The sequence below is a fragment of the Chelonus insularis genome, unplaced genomic scaffold, assembly GCF_013357705.1.
Source record: "Chelonus insularis isolate UGA/USDA-ARS -01 unplaced genomic scaffold, ASM1335770v1 contig_128_pilon, whole genome shotgun sequence".
NCBI lineage: Eukaryota > Metazoa > Arthropoda > Insecta > Hymenoptera > Braconidae > Chelonus > Chelonus insularis.
In genome coordinates this window covers 1,082,373-1,099,629 of record NW_023276368.1, presented here as the reverse complement: position 1 = coordinate 1,099,629, position 17,257 = coordinate 1,082,373, and the positions used below count along the sequence as shown (strand labels likewise).

General features: G+C 30.2%; 6 protein-coding genes across 7 annotated transcripts; 2 read left to right on the top strand and 4 right to left on the bottom strand.

Moving 5' to 3' along the window:
* Positions 1-590: 590 nt before the first annotated feature.
* Positions 591-2,820, bottom strand: LOC118069337 (actin, clone 403-like). The gene is made up of 4 exons (XM_035087381.1): positions 2,329-2,820; positions 1,836-2,214; positions 1,275-1,510; positions 591-1,209 (listed from the first exon to the last, which is right to left on the bottom strand). Exons 1-4 carry the CDS (start codon positions 2,452-2,454, stop codon positions 820-822), a joined length of 1,131 nt encoding a protein of 376 aa, XP_034943272.1. The 5' UTR covers positions 2,455-2,820; the 3' UTR covers positions 591-819.
* Positions 2,821-4,153: 1,333 nt separating this feature from the next.
* On the bottom strand, positions 4,154-7,637 carry Gcn5 (Gcn5 acetyltransferase). Of its 2 annotated transcripts, XM_035088349.1 has the most exons (4): positions 7,584-7,637; positions 7,013-7,078; positions 4,473-6,874; positions 4,154-4,400 (listed from the first exon to the last, which is right to left on the bottom strand). In XM_035088349.1, exons 3-4 carry the CDS (start codon positions 6,727-6,729, stop codon positions 4,207-4,209), a joined length of 2,451 nt encoding a protein of 816 aa, XP_034944240.1. In that variant the 5' UTR covers positions 6,730-6,874; positions 7,013-7,078; positions 7,584-7,637; the 3' UTR covers positions 4,154-4,206. The 2 variants fall into 2 exon arrangements, with proteins under 2 accessions (XP_034944240.1, XP_034944231.1); XM_035088340.1 differs by lacking the exon at positions 7,584-7,637 and having other exon boundaries at positions 4,473-6,916; positions 7,013-7,242.
* A 2,319-nt stretch (positions 7,638-9,956) lies between these two features.
* On the bottom strand, positions 9,957-11,590 carry LOC118069981 (uncharacterized). The gene is made up of 5 exons (XM_035088370.1): positions 11,194-11,590; positions 10,949-11,096; positions 10,761-10,844; positions 10,381-10,692; positions 9,957-10,304 (listed from the first exon to the last, which is right to left on the bottom strand). Exons 1-5 carry the CDS (start codon positions 11,341-11,343, stop codon positions 10,075-10,077), a joined length of 924 nt encoding a protein of 307 aa, XP_034944261.1. The 5' UTR covers positions 11,344-11,590; the 3' UTR covers positions 9,957-10,074.
* Positions 11,591-11,604: 14 nt separating this feature from the next.
* Positions 11,605-14,591, top strand: Pink1 (PTEN-induced putative kinase 1). Its single transcript, XM_035088361.1, has 5 exons — positions 11,605-11,928; positions 12,198-13,008; positions 13,090-13,212; positions 13,302-13,722; positions 13,787-14,591. Exons 1-5 carry the CDS (start codon positions 11,667-11,669, stop codon positions 14,144-14,146), a joined length of 1,977 nt encoding a protein of 658 aa, XP_034944252.1. The 5' UTR covers positions 11,605-11,666; the 3' UTR covers positions 14,147-14,591.
* A 112-nt stretch (positions 14,592-14,703) lies between these two features.
* LOC118069988 (tubulin polymerization-promoting protein homolog) lies at positions 14,704-15,373 on the bottom strand. The gene is made up of 2 exons (XM_035088383.1): positions 15,083-15,373; positions 14,704-15,016 (listed from the first exon to the last, which is right to left on the bottom strand). The coding sequence occupies exons 1-2, from the start codon at positions 15,153-15,155 to the stop codon at positions 14,733-14,735; spliced, it is 357 nt and encodes a 118-aa protein (XP_034944274.1). The 5' UTR covers positions 15,156-15,373; the 3' UTR covers positions 14,704-14,732.
* Positions 14,994-17,043, top strand: LOC118069620 (leucine-rich repeat-containing protein 34-like). Its single transcript, XM_035087857.1, has 7 exons — positions 14,994-15,420; positions 15,509-15,641; positions 15,725-15,859; positions 15,919-16,152; positions 16,232-16,461; positions 16,540-16,705; positions 16,783-17,043. Exons 1-7 carry the CDS (start codon positions 15,317-15,319, stop codon positions 17,041-17,043), a joined length of 1,263 nt encoding a protein of 420 aa, XP_034943748.1. The 5' UTR covers positions 14,994-15,316.
* Positions 17,044-17,257: the final 214 nt, after the last annotated feature.

The following is a 17,257-nucleotide window of genomic DNA, read 5'->3' as shown; positions in this document are numbered from 1 at the left end:
ATATATATAAAAAAATAATAAAATAAATCAATCTGTCATAATATATGATTCTTAGAAAAAAAATTCTCGTCAATATCTTTCGATAAATTAAAAAAAAAAACACTTTTACATGTATCATAGTTTGAATGAAAAAAATAAAACAGAATTTGATTAATTAACCGTCCATTTAGAATAAAATTCAACGACGTTTGACAGATTAGGATTTATAAGTCCAAAAAGTACAATAATAAGATATGTAAATAATAAAAAAAATTAAATATTAATTTTTATGTTATAATTTTTTATAAATTTCATTATTTGGTGGCTATATTAAAAAAATTATAATAGTCATGTAAATTTTTGTTATTTATTTATTTTTTCTTTAAAATTTATATTTGATCTAAGATCAATCATTAGAAAATAATGACCTAAATAATGGAAAAATATTATCGTAATAAATGAATAATAGAGTTGAAAGAAATAATGATGCTTATAATCAAGAAACATAATTATTAATAAATTATCAGTGAAAAAATTTGATCTAAAATATATTTTATTTTTAAACTTAACAGTTATTTTAATGGTCAATTAAAAGCTGTATAATATCGCTATTCATATTCTAGTAAGTCAAAAAACGTGTATAAAATAAATAACTATATGTTTAATTCATATTATAAAATTCATTCAATTATTATCCTTTATGAATAAAACATTGAAAGATAATTATCATCCATTTATAAAACATATGCTCAGAAGTTCTAAAATTTTAAATTCATATTAATTTTAATGTATTAATGGTTTTTTTTTTCAATTCATCAATATTGTAAATAATTAATTATCTTAAAAACATTTTCTGTGAACAATAGACGGCCCTGATTCATCATATTCTTGTTTAGATATCCACATTTGTTGGAAAGTACTGAGACTGGCTAAAATAGATCCTCCAATCCATACTGAATACTTCCTCTCTGGTGGAGCAATTATTTTTATTTTCATGGTCGAAGGAGCAAGAGCAGTAATTTCTTTCTGCATTCTGTCGGCAATGCCTGGGTACATGGTTGTACCGCCAGAAAGAACAGAGTTAGCATAGAGGTCTTTCCGGATATCAACATCGCACTTCATGATAGAATTATAAGTAGTTTCATGAATACCACAGGACTCCATACCGAGGAAACTGGGCTGGAACATAGCTTCAGGGCATCGGAAACGTTCATTTCCGATTGTAATGACCTGAAAAATAATAACAATAATTATTTGATAATTAATTGTAATAGAATAAACTGTTTTTCAATTACTTGTCCATCAGGAAGTTCATAGCTCTTTTCCAAAGCACTGGATTCTGCAGCTGTGGCCATTTCTTGTTGGAAGTCAAGAGCAACATAACAAAGTTTTTCTTTAATATCACGAACGATTTCTCGTTCTGCTGTTGTTGTAAAGGAGTATCCTCTTTCAGTGAGGATTTTCATTAAATAATCGGTAAGATCTCGACCAGCAAGATCCAAGCGTAGAATTGCATGTGGTAATGCATATCCTAAAAATTTAATTTACAATGAATAAAAATGCATAAATAATGCCATTAATCTATGTAGAAAATTAACAATCATTACAAACAATTTAATCTTTAATCCATGTAAAGTAATTTATTAGTTTCGGTATGAAACTAATAAATAAACCCCAATTAGGTAAATCATGAATTGATTTTATTGATGTTATTTACTTAAAAAGATTGTATAAAAAAATAGAACATGGGAAAACGCATGATTCATGTGCAAGGTTTAGGTCATAAAATAATATATATTTAATTCTTTCAATTGTACTTTCTATTTAATTATTCAATTGTTCATAAAATAACATACCTTCATATATAGGTACTGTATGGGAAACACCATCTCCACTGTCCAAAACAATCCCAGTGGTTCTTCCAGATGCATACAGTGACAGAACAGCCTGAATTGCTACATACATAGCAGGTGAGTTGAAAGTTTCAAACATAATCTGGGTCATTTTTTCACGATTTGCTTTAGGATTCAATGGTGCTTCTGTTAGAAGAACAGGATGCTCTTCAGGAGCAATTCTTAATTCATTATAAAATGTGTGATGCCAAATTTTTTCCATGTCATCCCAATTTGTTACAATTCCATGCTCTATCGGATACTTGACTGTTAATACTCCTCTTTTACTTTGAGCTTCATCTCCAACATAACTATCTTTTTGACCCATTCCTACCATTATTCCCTACAAAAAATTTCAACAATATTTTTTTGGTACTTAAAATTAAATATTTTTATCTAATTTGCATCGTACTAAATCAATTACATGAGAAAATTAGTTAATTAATTATTTAATTACTTGATATCTTGGTCGTCCAACGATGGATGGAAATACTGCCCGAGGCGCATCATCTCCAGCAAAACCAGCTTTACACATCCCCGAACCATTATCGACAACAAGGGCAGCCACATCGTCGTCACACATTTTGAATATTTATTTTTTCAAGTAATTAATACTTCAAACACTTAAGGATATCAACAAGAACACTTTAGTCTTCCGAAATGTTACAAATTTTAAAGCTAATAATTCAATAATTCCAATGATCGTTGAATTAATATAATTATTTACATCCAAATGTTATAACATCGACACTTTTTTATTTTACAAACGTCTTTTACTGGAGCAATGAGTTCTTCCAGCTCTTGCACAGGCTTTATATCAACTCCCCTCTTCACTCAACGTTTTTTTCTCAACATATATGGACAAACGTTCGTACACTTGCTCTAAATAATCCCACAGCCTTTTATAAATTTTCAATGGTATAATTATTTGTTTTTTATTATCTAAATAATTTCTCTGTTTTGATTCTGACAATCACATTAAATTTTCTCTCCTAAGACAAATGCTAATGATATTATTTTCTATCATTTCCGGATGATTTTACTTATCCTTAAACATAATGAATATGGAAAGTTCTCTTTTATAAAAATGTGGCTAATATTTATTTTAAATCTCTTCAGTACGTCGTGATATTACTATAATTATCTATTATTGATTAATGATATTAATACAAATAATATAAATAATTTAAACAAATCAAAATTATTATAATTTAATTACTTTTCTAGAGTTTGCAATTAACAAGGCAAGACTAGATCTGTTAAATGAATGAAGCTCATAAGAACCAGAGCATATAAAAGATTGTGTTTTATTCTTCTGACTTTTATTTATTTATTTTTATTTTGTAAACCACTACAACAAAATTAGAGAAATTATTATAATTGAGTGTAATGGAAATCATTTAATCAATTAACGAGTCGAGAAAATCACGCAAACTTTTGATACCTGTATAAAAAATTTGGAAATTCATCATGATCTACTTCTTAATCGACTTCTATCTTAATAGACTTATAACTTTATTGACCTTAGCCTCTTTTAATTTTAGCAGTAATGTGGTTTTATTTATTTGTCACAAAAGTAAGAACGATCAATGGTCGGTCATTAAATTTTTACACGTTTAAAGATAAAATACGTTAATCTTTAGAGGACACATTTTAAAAGGAAAATGAGTGCAGTATCATTAAGCCGTAAAAATGTAAAATAAATCTGTATTTAATGATTTAAATGTTTGTTATAAGTATAATTATCAATATCTAAAACTGATCAAATAATTTGTTTATAATTTATTTTAAAGTTGATTAATAAAAAAATAGTTGAACGAAAAAAATGATCATTGATACAATGTATTAAAGTAATAAAACATTTGGATAGTTAACTAGACTAAATCGATTTAATTAAAAGGAAAAAAGTCAATATTCTTTGATCAGTGTATAAAAAAAGCGGTAAAATATTAAGTTAAATGAATGAATGCCTCTTTTAGGCCAATTTCAAGGCTAGAGTAAAGTTTTACAGCGTAGAGAGTCGACAATGGTCGTTCTTCCATAGGATGCTTATGACGTACCTTGTAGCATCATTATAAACGACGGATTGCATTCTTTAATTGATAGTATGGCCAATAATATTAATTAGGGTGTAAAGTAACGTGTTTAGTCTAGTTTTGTAAATAACTTCAATCATTATTTACTTCCTATTCATTCTTGATGACACTAATACCCACATATTAAAACCTTATCACTACATAATGATAGTAAATATTTATCAAATAAATTGAAGTAATTAAAAATTTTATTCTAATAAATATTTTATTTGTAATAACAATATCAACATTGTAGAATTTTATTTGTCCCAAAGACCAATTTCTTTCATGCGCGTTTGAAAATATTTTTCCAATGCATTAGCACATCGAAAATATTCTGTATCGGGACTATTATAAAGACGACAGTTTGTGAAGATTCTGGTCATATCAGCAATAAATAATCTCCTTGTAACGTAATATCGAGCCTTTAAACGGTCTGTCATAGTTTTAAGATCTGAAAAAGAAAACGGTTTTATAGCAATTGAAACGGAAATTATTTTAAAAATGGAATAAAAATAAATCATACCCATAGGATATTTGATATGATCATAATAATCTGGAACATCATTCTTATCAACTGGTTTGAGAAATGGCCAGGCGGTGCTATGATTTTTCACACTATTTAATACATTTTTAAGTGCATTATAAAGAGAGTCAGTGATATCAAGACAAGCTTCCATAGGTTCTGGACCTGGAGTTCCTTTAGCAACGCCTCTTGTTCTCGTTTGAGCATAACTTTTCCATCCAGTCTCACGAATCCCAGGTATCGACTCTACAGGAATTCCTCTTACTCCTTCTTTGAAACACGTTAAACCTGGATGAACTTTTTGTATTTCCTGCTGCCTTTGTTGAATCAGTTTCTTTACGATTTCTTTTTGCTTCCTAATCACTGCTGTAAATTCAGTATAAACTATTTTAGAATTAAGTTCACAATGCATAAGAGTCGCTCCTTCATAATCTTTGATATATCCCTGATAAATAGCTCGAGGTAATTTAATATCTTTACTAAAACCTTGTTTCTTGAAATAACCAATTGCGAATTCATCAGCAAAAGTCAAGAAATGAAGAATATTATTTTTTATGTGATAGTCTTTTAGCATATTCATTAAATGAGTTCCATATCCTTTAACTTGTTCTTGACTTGTCACAGCACAAAAAACTATTTCTGTAAAACCTTGAGTGGCAAACATTCGGAAACAAATACCTCCAATAGGTCTTCCGTCTTTTATTAGAGCTAATGTTTTATGCTTTGGATCAAAAACTAGCTGAGAAATGTATTCTTTTGGCATTCTTGGTAGTTGATGGCTGAACACATTATGTAATCCAATCAACCAGAGCATCGTTTGTTTAGAGACAGGTTGAGTAAGACTATTCCCAATTACATGGAATTCAATAATTTTCTTAGCTTCCTCTAATTTTGCTGTTTCATCTCTGGGAACATTCGGGGGAAAAACGGCATCAGGACCACACATATAGTTGGGATCATTGATGGTAGCAACTATTTCAGCTACTGTTTCTTCTGGAAGATCTTCAAAAACCTCTTCTACCTTTTTTCTTTTACTTTCACTACGTCCTTCAGCATGAGATCTTCTTTCATTGATTCTCTTAACTCCCGGACTTATATTTATTGTTGTATAATTATCTTTCTCGTTGGGAGTTACTGTAACTTTTTCAAATTCTCCTGTCCGTCGAGCATTAGCTCCTTTCGATTCAATGGTCACATGGAGATGAGATGGTGGCACTTGTTTAAATTCAGGATCCCAAATAGGTGAGTTGTCTGAATAAATTTCGACTTCAAGCATTGATAAAAATTTAGGGAAATGTGTTAATACTAAGACTCTTTTATCTGGTGACATTCTATCTTTTTCACTATGACATTTATCCATTAATTGTCGACAGACTGTTTTAAATACTGCTTGGAGCATTGTTCTTCCAAAAACAAGTGTAGTATCATAATGTGGTAAAGAATCACAGAAAGCAGGAATATGACAAAAAACAAGCCATCGAGTGTAATTAATTTTATAAGCAGGTGCTTCATCAGCATTAACTGCTGTTTTTCTTGCACTTGGAGTTTCAAAATTCCAATGATTGAGACAATTGAGAAACATTTTAGCTAAATCATACATCGCCTGCCATTCTCTTTGAGTTAAGTGTCCAAATTTATATAAAACAAAATTTGTTATTGCTTTTGCAATACTAGGTCTTTCGAAAGGTGGTTGCCCAAGTGGTCCTTCAATTGTGGGCTTTGTCATCGATAAAATACATTTCCTTAAAAGCTTGAATAAATAATAATATACTCTTTTTGTATCAGGATCTTCCTCTCTATGCATTCCCATAAAGATGTTATCAACATCAACTACCATTCCAAGGAGTTTATTGATTTCTTCATCATTTTGTTTAGGTAAATGACTTATATGGTTCTCTAAAGTATGTGTACAACTTCTACAAGGATCAGTAAAATTAGCTACTGACTGTTGTGCTTCATTTTTTGGTGATTTAACTAGAAATTGTGTATTTTTCCAACCATTACATTTACATTCTTTCACTTGACAAGCACTATAGTTGGCTAATTTCAATAACTTTTTTACTTGTGGCCAATTGAATACATGTTGTTTACGTTGCTGAATACGCTGAAGATTATTTTGACGACTGGCTTGATCTGGAGGACGTGGTGAATTTGTATCAGTACTTGTAGATCCTGAGTTATGTGATGTACTGCTGACAGATTGTCCTGCTTCTTCTGTTGGCATAGCAGCTGTTCTATTTGGCTCATCAGAAGACATTTTTCAATTTATCATTAATATTGACAAATTAAGCACTTTTATTTATTTAATAAATGATTTCTTATGAACCTCTTTCGTCTAGAATAGTCTGAGAAATCTGATATAGGTTCTTTGAAATTTTTGTCCTTTTGAACACACTCATTACCTGTCGTTATGAATAATAAATACCAGAGACTTTTTATATAATCTAACAAAAATTAATTTGATAAAACAACAATGAAAAAATTAATTTCAAATGATTATTTGATTATTTTGTAAATTATTAGTAAATTATCATATTTACACTGTTTACAACGCCATGTTGTTGACTAAATTTCTTCTCATTACCACATGTATCGCTGCAATCGAACTAAAACAAAAGAACAGCCACGCCATCTCGCGCAATGTATTTCAAGAGAATAATTTCCGACATTTTAGAGCTAGGCTGAAGTCACGGAGGCGACTGATTCCCCGTATCTCTTGACACAAAATAAAACTGGAAATTGCTATATATAATTTGCACAATTTTTTCACAGGTTACAGAGGTTAAAATGCAGGGGAAGGGTGATCGTTGACCTTTCCCCTGACTTTTGACGTCTATAACTTGTAGAAGAATTGTCCGATTGTAATGGTTCGGAAATATTTAAAAAATTCTGATCTGAGCTAAACATATATATCTATAAGAAATGTTTACAATTCCTTCACCCGTTATGTCAAGGAAATAAAAAAAAATTCACGATTTGTAAAGGATTTTATTAATTATTTTAGTAAATTTAAGAGTTGAGGAATTTTTTCAAACATTTTTCATAAATATGTATGCTTAGCTCAGATTCTGAAGTTGCCAAAACAACCCGAAAAAGCATTTTTGGACCTACTTTTTTCAAGTTATTAATCTCCAAAGTTTCGTCCGTCATTAAAGAGGTTGAAATACACGTTTGACGGGTAGGACTAAATTCCGCATTTCAGAGCACCGAAACGTACGGAAGATCCTCCAATCATCAAAGTTGAAGAATTTTCTTTTCTAACCTTAAAAAATGGAAAAAACCGTATTTATGCTTGGATCATGAAATTAAGGATGTCATTGGAAAGAGGGGGATGAGACGGTTTCCAAACACTGGCTATTGATTATATTTGGTTGGTAAAATCAGCAGATATTCCGGAAAATCTATAAAACATAAAAATGTGCATAACTTCTATGCCAATGATGCTACGGGGTTGATCGAGGGCTCATATGAAAGATCTGGACCTAAGTATAAAATTTGATCCCCCCTATAGGATATCCCCGTCAAAAATGCCGTATCTCGCTTAGTTTTCGAGTTATGAGCGTTTAAACATTTTTATATGTTTTATTGCAGCATAGCTTCATTTTTCGCCGATAACTCACGATCTATGAGAGGCACATGGACAACAAGCATATCAATAGATTCCTGAGAGCAAGAGCTTTCCAATGCACTAGTCAAAATTATGATCTTAGCATAATTTATGCCAAAATTATGGCCATTTCCGGTTTTACCTCCATTTTCATTTCTACGAGTTTTAGAATGAATTGAAATTTAAGGTTGAATTTCAGAGCACCGAAACGTACGGAAGATCCTCCAATCATCAACGTTGAAGAATTTTCTTTTCTAACCTTAAAAAATGGAAAAAACCGTATTTATGCTTGGATCATGAAATTAAGGATGTCATTGGAAAGAGGGGGATGAGACGGTTTCCAAACACTGGCTATTGATTATATTTGGTTGGTAAAATCAGCAGATATTCCGGAAAATCTATAAAACATAAAAATGTGCATAACTTCTATGCCAATGATGCTACGGGGTTGATCGAGGGCTCATATGAAAGATCTGGACCTAAGTATAAAATTTGATCCCCCCTATAGGATATCCCCGTCAAAAATGCCGTATCTCGCTTAGTTTTCGAGTTATGAGCGTTTAAACATTTTTATATGTTTTATTGCAGCATAGCTTCATTTTTCGCCGATAACTCACGATCTATGAGAGGCACATGGACAACAAGCATATCAATAGATTCCTGAGAGCAAGAGCTTTCCAATGCACTAGTCAAAATTATGATCTTAGCATAATTTATGCCAAAATTATGGCCATTTCCGGTTTTACCTCCATTTTCATTTCTACGAGTTTTAGAATGAATTGAAATTTAAGGTTGAATTTCAGAGCACCGAAACGTACGGAAGATCCTCCAATCATCAAAGTTGAAGAATTTTCTTTTCTAACCTTAAAAAATGGAAAAAAACCGTATTTATGCTTGGATCATGAAATTAAGGATGTCATTGGAAAGAGGGGGATGAGACGGTTTCCAAACACTGGCTATTGATTATATTTGGTTGGTAAAATCAGCAGATATTCCGGAAAATCTATAAAACATAAAAATGTGCATAACTTCTATGCCAATGATGCTACGGGGTTGATCGAGGGCTCATATGAAAGATCTGGACCTAAGTATAAAATTTGATCCCCCCTATAGGATATCCCCGTCAAAAATGCCGTATCTCGCTTAGTTTTCGAGTTATGAGCGTTTAAACATTTTTATATGTTTTATTGCAGCATAGCTTCATTTTTCGCCGATAACTCACGATCTAAAAGAGGAACATGGACCACAAGCATGTCAATAGATTCCTGAGAGCAAGAGCTTTCTATTGCACTAGTCAAAATTATGATCCGAACATAATTTATGCCAGAATTATGGCCATTTCCGGTTTTACCTTGTTCCAAAAGTTTCTGAATAAATTTTTTTGTATTTTTGACCTGATACCACATTTTCAGACGTCGTTAAACCGATTATAAGTGATCGATCTTTTCAATCAGAGGTATTTGGTTTTTCTACCCCTTTTTTTCCGAAAAATGGAAGTGGCCTGATTTCGCCGTTCCATTATTTATTTTCTTCATCTCGATGGTTTGAAATGTGGTATTGGAACATATTGAAAATAAATTTCTCGATCCTTAAGCGACCCTTAATATAAGGAAGAACCGGAAATTGCTATAATTTTCGCATAAATTTTGCTCGGATCATGATCTATAGACGAAAAAGAGAAAATAGATTTCTGCAACTGTTTCTCTCTATTTAGTCATGGTTAAATGAGATTCTACAATCAGTTAATTTTTCTATAATCTCATTTTTCTTATTATACTAACGATCAGTTTTTAAAAATATCATAATTTTTATCATCATCTATCTACGATTTTGAAAGCTCTCAATAATTATTCTAGTTTTATTTCCTTCAAAAAATACTTAACTTTATTAATTATCAACGAGCAATAAAAATATAAATAAATAAAGTAATAATTACTGTACATTACGATATCTGCTTATTTATTTATTAATATATATATGTATATGTTTAGTCATTTATTGAGTGTCTTTTTGCACTTTTAGAGGCGGAAGGAATTTTTTTTTCATTTTCGTTTTTGCCTTCCTTACAGAGAGGTGATGTTTTTTTCTTGCGTCCATAAAAAACGCCATATCTTTTGACATATCTGGTGTGAGGTTAATTTGGTTACGATGTCGACACATAGTCGAATATGATGGTAATGGAATTCCTAGTTTTTTTTGCAAATATATATACGATTTCCAACCAACTAAAAAACATAAATACTATTAAACAAATTAACTTTCGATACATAAATATATTTAAAAAAATTCTACTATAAGTACCCGCGTATCTAATTCGTAACGCAAACTTTAAACATTCTGATGACCATTTACGAGTGATATTATTAAACCCTTCTAAAGATTGTTTTAAAACTGGTATTTTATCCATTATATTCCTTAATGATTTCAGACTCTTTGACTTAGCCAATAGCTGATGTTTTAATTGTTTATTATCAATTCTTAGCAAAGCATTATCTTTCTTTAATTGTTCATTTTTGGCAGTCAGTTGTTTTAATTCCATTTCCAAGTGTTTAATTATATTTAATTGATTAATGGAATTGGATGATTGTACCGTGATTCCTGATTCAATTATATCTATAAAATAAAGTCAATTAGAGATATTGTAATGGTGAATTATAATGTAAATAGAAAATAAAATCTACTTATGTTAAGGTCATCTGCCGAATGAAGATAAATGGTATCATTTTCAATATCTGTCTCTTGCTTTACTTCAATCTTCTCTGCCTCTTCATAGATAAATACATGAAAAGAAGTAGAATTTAATCATTTAACATTATGCTGTATTTCATGCTTTCATTAATACTAAATTGTTGTTTAAAAAATTATTTACTTATTATTTGTACTCCATCATCAAATGGTTTATTAACTTGATTGGAAGCTGATAAATAATGGTGGAAGATTGTTGGTACTGCATTTGGTTTTAATTTACGCCACCCATCTTGCCGGTTCTGTTCAAATTGAGAATCATCAAAGTGATACTAAAAAACGTAAGTATTTTTTTTTATTCAGAAATGATGAAACTTTTTATTTATTCATTGTAGAAAATAATATTAAGGAATAATAAAAGTTATATACCTCACATAACCTGGCATGCTGAGGAGCATTGTCTCTACCACAATTTCTCCTCCATATTTCTCTTCTTTCTTGATTAGCAGGGAATTTAAATAAACGAAGTTTATCCTTTGCTTGATGTTTACAGCCTTTCGCGTGACAAACTGCAGGCATTTTATACAAAATTTAACCTAATCAATTGTTGCTAAAATGATGCATGGTATTACATCAATTTTGAAATTTTGGCTCGCGTTGAGTTGCTCCAAAAATGACGACTGTTGAGAGAAAACCTTACATTCCTATCTCATCTACGGAATTCTCATTTATGTTGAACTCTTTATTTCTATTCCATTTAATTGTGTGAAGGCCTTTAATGTTAGGTTATTTTTCTACTAGTGACAATGATTGGAAACATTTATCAAAATTTGTGACTGTGTTGATAACAACGGGAATTCCTTGAACAGAGTAATATGCATCGTTGTTAGTGCGCATTTTATATGCCATTCACAAAAGTCAGTGGAAATTTTGCGTTTGATCGAATAATATTTTTCTACGCCGTGAAGGGATTATTCTTCGAATTAGGGCTTGCCCGTTGGGCACTCCCGGCCCAAGAGCATTCAGACATGTCGATTAGGATAATCGCACAACGTCTATTGCAAAATGGTCGAGTTGTTTTACGATCGCTCCGAAATAACGAGCAATATTATTCAGGCTCCTATGCAAAAGGTCAACTCGACAAAATACACGTTGTTCCAGTAGGTAAGTTCGTCATACGATCAATTAATTTTTTTTACTTTATTTCAATTTTTAACAATAAAATTTTTGTTCATTCCAATATTAGTCATATCCTTCAAAGTTATTTTTATGTATTATTCCATTATTCAACGTCATATTTATTTAAACAACAATGAATGAGTCACATATTTTTAAAGTTGATATTGATGAATTAAGATGATAATTTTCCTGTTATCCAAATTAACTATTTTTGTTTGAATATTGTGCTTATAAATGTTTATTAATAATTTTAGGCAAACCCCTGAGCCAGCTGCCTCAGGGCAGTAGCAATGTCACTCATGCTAGAACCCATCTTGCTTATCTTGGAGCTCAAGCACGAAGGCTATTTGTTGACAATATCTTAAGAAGAGTCACAAACAGCCTTGCTGGTGATTTAAGAAGAAAAGCAGCTAGTCGTTTACTTGGTGGTGATTCTGCACCATTTTTTGCGCTTGTTGGTGTTTCTTTGGCTTCAGGAACAGGTATCTTAACTAAAGATGAAGAATTGGAGGGAGTATGTTGGGAGATTAGAGAGGCTGTATCAAAACTACAGTGGATGAAACCTCAAAATGATCAAAACTATGAAACAAATGAAGTTGAGAAAGAAACAGTAAGTCTGAAAGATTTAGTTGTTGGTCCACCAATAGCTAAAGGGTGTTCTGCAGTAGTTTATGCAGCTCGGATTAAGGAATCATCTGATAATAACTCTAGTGAAGGTCCAGTTATTACCCAGAGCAAAGATTTATCATCATTTCCTTTGGTTGTAAAAATGATGTTTAATTATGATGCTGAATCAAATGCAATGTCAATTATCAGAGCAATGTATCGCGAAACAGTGCCAGCTAGAAAATATGATCGATCAGAATTAGCTGATTGGGAACAACGAATGGCTGATAACAAACGGATTTTACCTCCGCATCCCAATATTGTGGCTATGTATCATGTCTTTGCTGATCGAATTCCTTATCTACCTGGTTCGTCAGTAATGTATCCTGATGCTTTACCTACCCGTCTTAATCCAGAAGGTTCTGGAAGAAATATGAGTTTATTTTTGCTAATGAAAAGGTATGTTTTCTATGTTGTTTGAAAATATTTTAATTAATGTTAATAATTTGTATCTATCATTAATATTTCAATTATTTACAGGTATGATACTACGTTGAAACAATATATGATCGATCATCCAGTAAATATTCAAGAATCAATTTTATTATTTGCCCAGTTGTTGGAGGGTATTGCACACATGAATATTCATGAAATAGCGCACAGGTAAATGGTTCTATTTTAAAACGATTCTCAAGATAAAATATTTATTCAATAATAACCTTAATATTTTATCAACATATTCTATTTGATAGAGACCTCAAGAGTGACAATATTCTTCTAGACGTATCAGAAGAATCAGAAAATTGTCCATCTTTAGTTATCAGTGACTTTGGTTGTTGTTTAGCAGATAAACATCATGGTCTTTATCTTCCTTATAATTCTCATGATGTTGATAAAGGTGGCAATGCAGCATTAATGGCTCCAGAAGTTGTTACAGCTGAACCTGGCCCATTTACAAGTATTAATTACACCAAAGCTGACTTATGGACTGCAGGAACAATTGCGTATGAAATCTTTGGAGCTGAGAATCCATTTTATGGTGGGAAAAATCATAAATCAGCAACGTTAAGAAATTATAATTATTCTGACGATGAACTTCCTGCACTCCCGGAGAATACTCCTTCCATTATTTCTTCACTTGTCAAAAACATTTTGAGCCGAAACTTATACAAAGTAAGTAAATCAATCTCAATTAATTGTAAATGACTTATTATTTAAAATTTATTCATTTTTTTAGCGTTTAACTGCAGAAATGGCAGCTACTGTGATACAATTGTACTTATGGGCTCCAAGTTCATGGCTTCATAAAAATAAAAAACCTTCTAGTGATGAAATTCTCCAATGGCTTTTATGTTTAACTACTAAAGTACTCTGCGAAGGGCGAGAATTCGAAATACTCCAATCGACTACGACCTCTGATACTTCCAAACAGTCTCAACGTAATAATTATCAGAGAATGATATCAACACGTGGCAATGGTAGACGTACGATGCCTGAGTATCAACTGATTGCAAATTTTCTGGGTAGAGTCAGTCTCTATAATGTTCAAGAAGGATTAAGATGGATTTATAAAAATACAGTATCTCAAGGCGCTTAGAGGTTTTTGTTATCTTTAAAAAATAGTTTGGTAAAATTTCAATTAATGTTATATATTTTATTTAGTTTCTGTCAATGTTAATTTATTTTTAAGCTCAATTGGTATACCTGTATTACGTTTTTAAATACAGTCGGTCTATTATATGCGCTAGAGGGGGAAAAACATACTAAAGGGGATTTAAAAATATTTTTCTATCTTCAAATAAAATCAGGTATATTTATTAATCAACTTAAACATCATTAATAAAACTTTCTGATGCGATGGATTAATTAATATTCATCTTCACTCTTCTACACAATATCTTGCATAGCAATGAGTGAAAATTACGTTCTGATAATATTAAAAGAATGAAAGTATTTTTATAGCAAGTTAGGAATGTTGATAAAAAGAAAAAACGACTATATGAAAATACAAGATTGATATAATTTCAAATAATTAAAAAAAATGTAAATATGATTATGAATAGAATCAATGGTGATGCATAGAAGATATTGGATTCATTGTAAAATTATTCAATATGCTTGTATATACGAAAATAAAATTGACTCGTTAAATTAAACGATTATTTATTATTTCTATTTCATTTTTAATTATTATGACGAGGTGCAATTGGCTTTCCACAAGTTTGTAATTTATGTTTAATTTCTTTCAGATTTAATTCTTTTGCTTCCGCTAAATCTTCTAAGTAAGCAAGAAATTCTTCGTACGAAATGGCTCGTTTTTTAAATTGAAAAAAGCATAGGAAAGCATCAGTTATAGTAACCCGTGACATGTCAATAACTTTAGCTTTCATAAACCATTTTTTTAATTGAGAGAATGGAAGTAAATCTGCATCAACTATGTCAGCTAGCAAATCCAAATCGCAGTACGCTAGTAATTAAATTATTAACTTAATGATAATATTCTATTTTAAGCATTTCTCATAAATCATTTTACCTTCAAACATTTCTATTAATGGAACAACTATAGGTGGAATTTTAGTTTGTTTAGATGGCCCAGAACTTAGCATTCCTTGTTTCAAACTGATTTGAATAAATTATATATGTAAAGAATTTTAATCCATTATTCACTTCAGATAATAGGATACATAACAGTTGAATATAAATATCTTACTAAAAATTTTAATGAATTAGACACGTTTAATAGTTGAAATTAATTACAAGTTTTGAAATGAAAGAGTTGAATGATTTATTTTTTGCATGTTTCTGTATCGAAAAATTTGATCAAACTCGAGAATTAATTTTGAATGGCAATGATTTGTATCCTCAAATTGGGTATATAATTTAGTATTACTTTATAAAAAATTTTTTCGATTCATTTTAAGTTTAATTTTCATTTTAATTTATGAATTTAATCATGTAGGCGACGATTGGATGACAACGATATTGAAAATTTAATTTCTTTTTTAAAAACTAATCCTGACGTTAAATGTATTAGTTTAGCTTATAACAATATTCACTGTGAAGGATTCATTGATATCATTGACTACATAATTGTAAATATTAAACATTAAAACAAAAGCATAACAAGCTTCCTTTTAACTTTAATATATTCATTTATATTGAATTAAATTATTAGACAAATGACCAAATTGTAGATTTGAATATGCAAAATAATGAAATTGGAGTTCTAGGGATTGAAGAATTATGTAAGAATGGATCTAAATTAAAGTTCAAGAGTTTAAGGCTCAATGGAAATAAATTTAGAACTAAAGTAAATAATTCAATCAGCTGATAAATTGCTTTTTTATTTATTACAACGTTGTGTTTTAGTCAGCTAAAAAGATTGCCTTGATGTTATTAAATAATCCTTATATAGAGCATCTTGATGTTGCTGAAGTGGATCAAACATTATCAAGTCTAATTTATTTTATCACTGTACTAAGACCAGATCAAAATAATTTTAATAATACTCTAAAAGTATTGGATCTTAGTAGACCTTTACCTGATTTTATGCAGACATTTGACAGTTTTCATTTTGCCACATTAATAGGGGCAATGTTAAAAGTATTTTCATTATATGTTATTCCTATTATCGAATTAAAAACACGAATGATAAGTTGATTTTTTTCACGAATTAATACAGGTAAATACATCTTTGACAGAATTACATCTGCAAAAATGTAATTTTTCTTGCCACGATATAGAATCTATGTGTGTTGAAGGGAAATATAATAAAACTCTACACTTGCTTGATCTTGGTTGCAATAATATAGGTGATCATGGAATAAAATATTTATGTAATTGGCTTCACCAGAGACCTATACTGGCTGGTATCATTCTTTGCCATAATATTATTACAAACGATGGAGCAAGGTATAATTTTATCTTTCAAAAAATAATTTATCATAATTAGTTTTAGCTATTTTAATAAATGGTTTATCTAAATTTTAGAGAATTAAGTTTTGCTTTGCCTTATTCAAGAGTCCGGCTTTTAGATATTTCATATAATAACATTAGTGATGATGGAATGGCAAATATTTTATATACATTAAAAAAGAGTACTTGTATGAGAGATTTACGAATATTTGGGAATCGTGTTAGCTGTATAACTGCAAGAGTATAAAACTTAATACTTAATAGTATAAGCTAACTACTTTGATTGAATACTTTTGAAAAATTTATCAACTTTATTAGATATTAAATAGAATGTTCAAATCAGGAGTTTTAAATCAATGCAATGTTGATGTCAAAATATATCAAATTGAAGGAGAGTTACGCATTGCACGTAATCCAGTCGATACTTATAAACAGAGATATTATAATGTATCTTTATATGGAATTCCTCAACCTCTACAAATCGTTCATGAAAAAGATATTCTTGATGGAAAAACACCACCAAAAATTATTTTCAAATATATAGACTCAGCTCCTATCAAACCATCATTGAAAAGATGATTCTAGTAGGATTGGATACATGTAATTAACATATGTTTTATTGTGATGGTATTTTTTTCACTTTTAAAAAGTTTATGTGTAGTTAAATACATATAAGTTTGATGTTTATTAACATATTTTAAACAAATTATTTTTAATAATCTTTTATAACCTTCTAGGTTCGAAAATTATTTTAAAATAAAAACAATAATACATTTTTTCTAAAGAAATATTA

Excerpts from the sequence above, each read along its gene's own strand:
- LOC118069337 (XM_035087381.1), bottom strand. The coding sequence starts at position 2,454 with ATGTGTGACGACGATGTGGCTGCCCTTGTTGTCGATAATGGTTCGGGG. Across the intron at positions 1,511-1,835 it reads TACAGTACCTATATATGAAG|GATATGCATTACCACATGCA; the intron begins GTATGTTATTTT and ends TTAAATTTTTAG. Across the intron at positions 1,210-1,274 it reads ATGAACTTCCTGATGGACAA|GTCATTACAATCGGAAATGA; the intron begins GTAATTGAAAAA and ends ATTATTTTTCAG.
- Gcn5 (XM_035088349.1), bottom strand. The coding sequence starts at position 6,729 with ATGTCTTCTGATGAGCCAAATAGAACAGCTGCTATGCCAACAGAAGAA. Across the intron at positions 4,401-4,472 it reads TCATATCAAATATCCTATGG|ATCTTAAAACTATGACAGAC; the intron begins GTATGATTTATT and ends TTTCTTTTTCAG.
- LOC118069981 (XM_035088370.1), bottom strand. The coding sequence starts at position 11,343 with ATGCCTGCAGTTTGTCACGCGAAAGGCTGTAAACATCAAGCAAAGGAT. Across the intron at positions 10,845-10,948 it reads TGATGGAGTACAAATAATAA|AGGCAGAGAAGATTGAAGTA; the intron begins GTAAATAATTTT and ends TTATCTATGAAG. Across the intron at positions 10,305-10,380 it reads GTTACGAATTAGATACGCGG|TTGGTTGGAAATCGTATATA; the intron begins GTACTTATAGTA and ends TATGTTTTTTAG.
- Pink1 (XM_035088361.1), top strand. The coding sequence starts at position 11,667 with ATGCCATTCACAAAAGTCAGTGGAAATTTTGCGTTTGATCGAATAATA. Across the intron at positions 13,009-13,089 it reads TTATTTTTGCTAATGAAAAG|GTATGATACTACGTTGAAAC; the intron begins GTATGTTTTCTA and ends AATTATTTACAG. Across the intron at positions 13,213-13,301 it reads ATTCATGAAATAGCGCACAG|AGACCTCAAGAGTGACAATA; the intron begins GTAAATGGTTCT and ends TCTATTTGATAG.
- LOC118069988 (XM_035088383.1), bottom strand. The coding sequence starts at position 15,155 with ATGCTAAGTTCTGGGCCATCTAAACAAACTAAAATTCCACCTATAGTT. Across the intron at positions 15,017-15,082 it reads ATTAATAGAAATGTTTGAAG|CGTACTGCGATTTGGATTTG; the intron begins GTAAAATGATTT and ends TTTAATTACTAG.
- LOC118069620 (XM_035087857.1), top strand. The coding sequence starts at position 15,317 with ATGAAAGAGTTGAATGATTTATTTTTTGCATGTTTCTGTATCGAAAAA. Across the intron at positions 15,421-15,508 it reads GATTTGTATCCTCAAATTGG|GCGACGATTGGATGACAACG; the intron begins GTATATAATTTA and ends TTAATCATGTAG. Across the intron at positions 15,642-15,724 it reads ATATCATTGACTACATAATT|ACAAATGACCAAATTGTAGA; the intron begins GTAAATATTAAA and ends TTAAATTATTAG.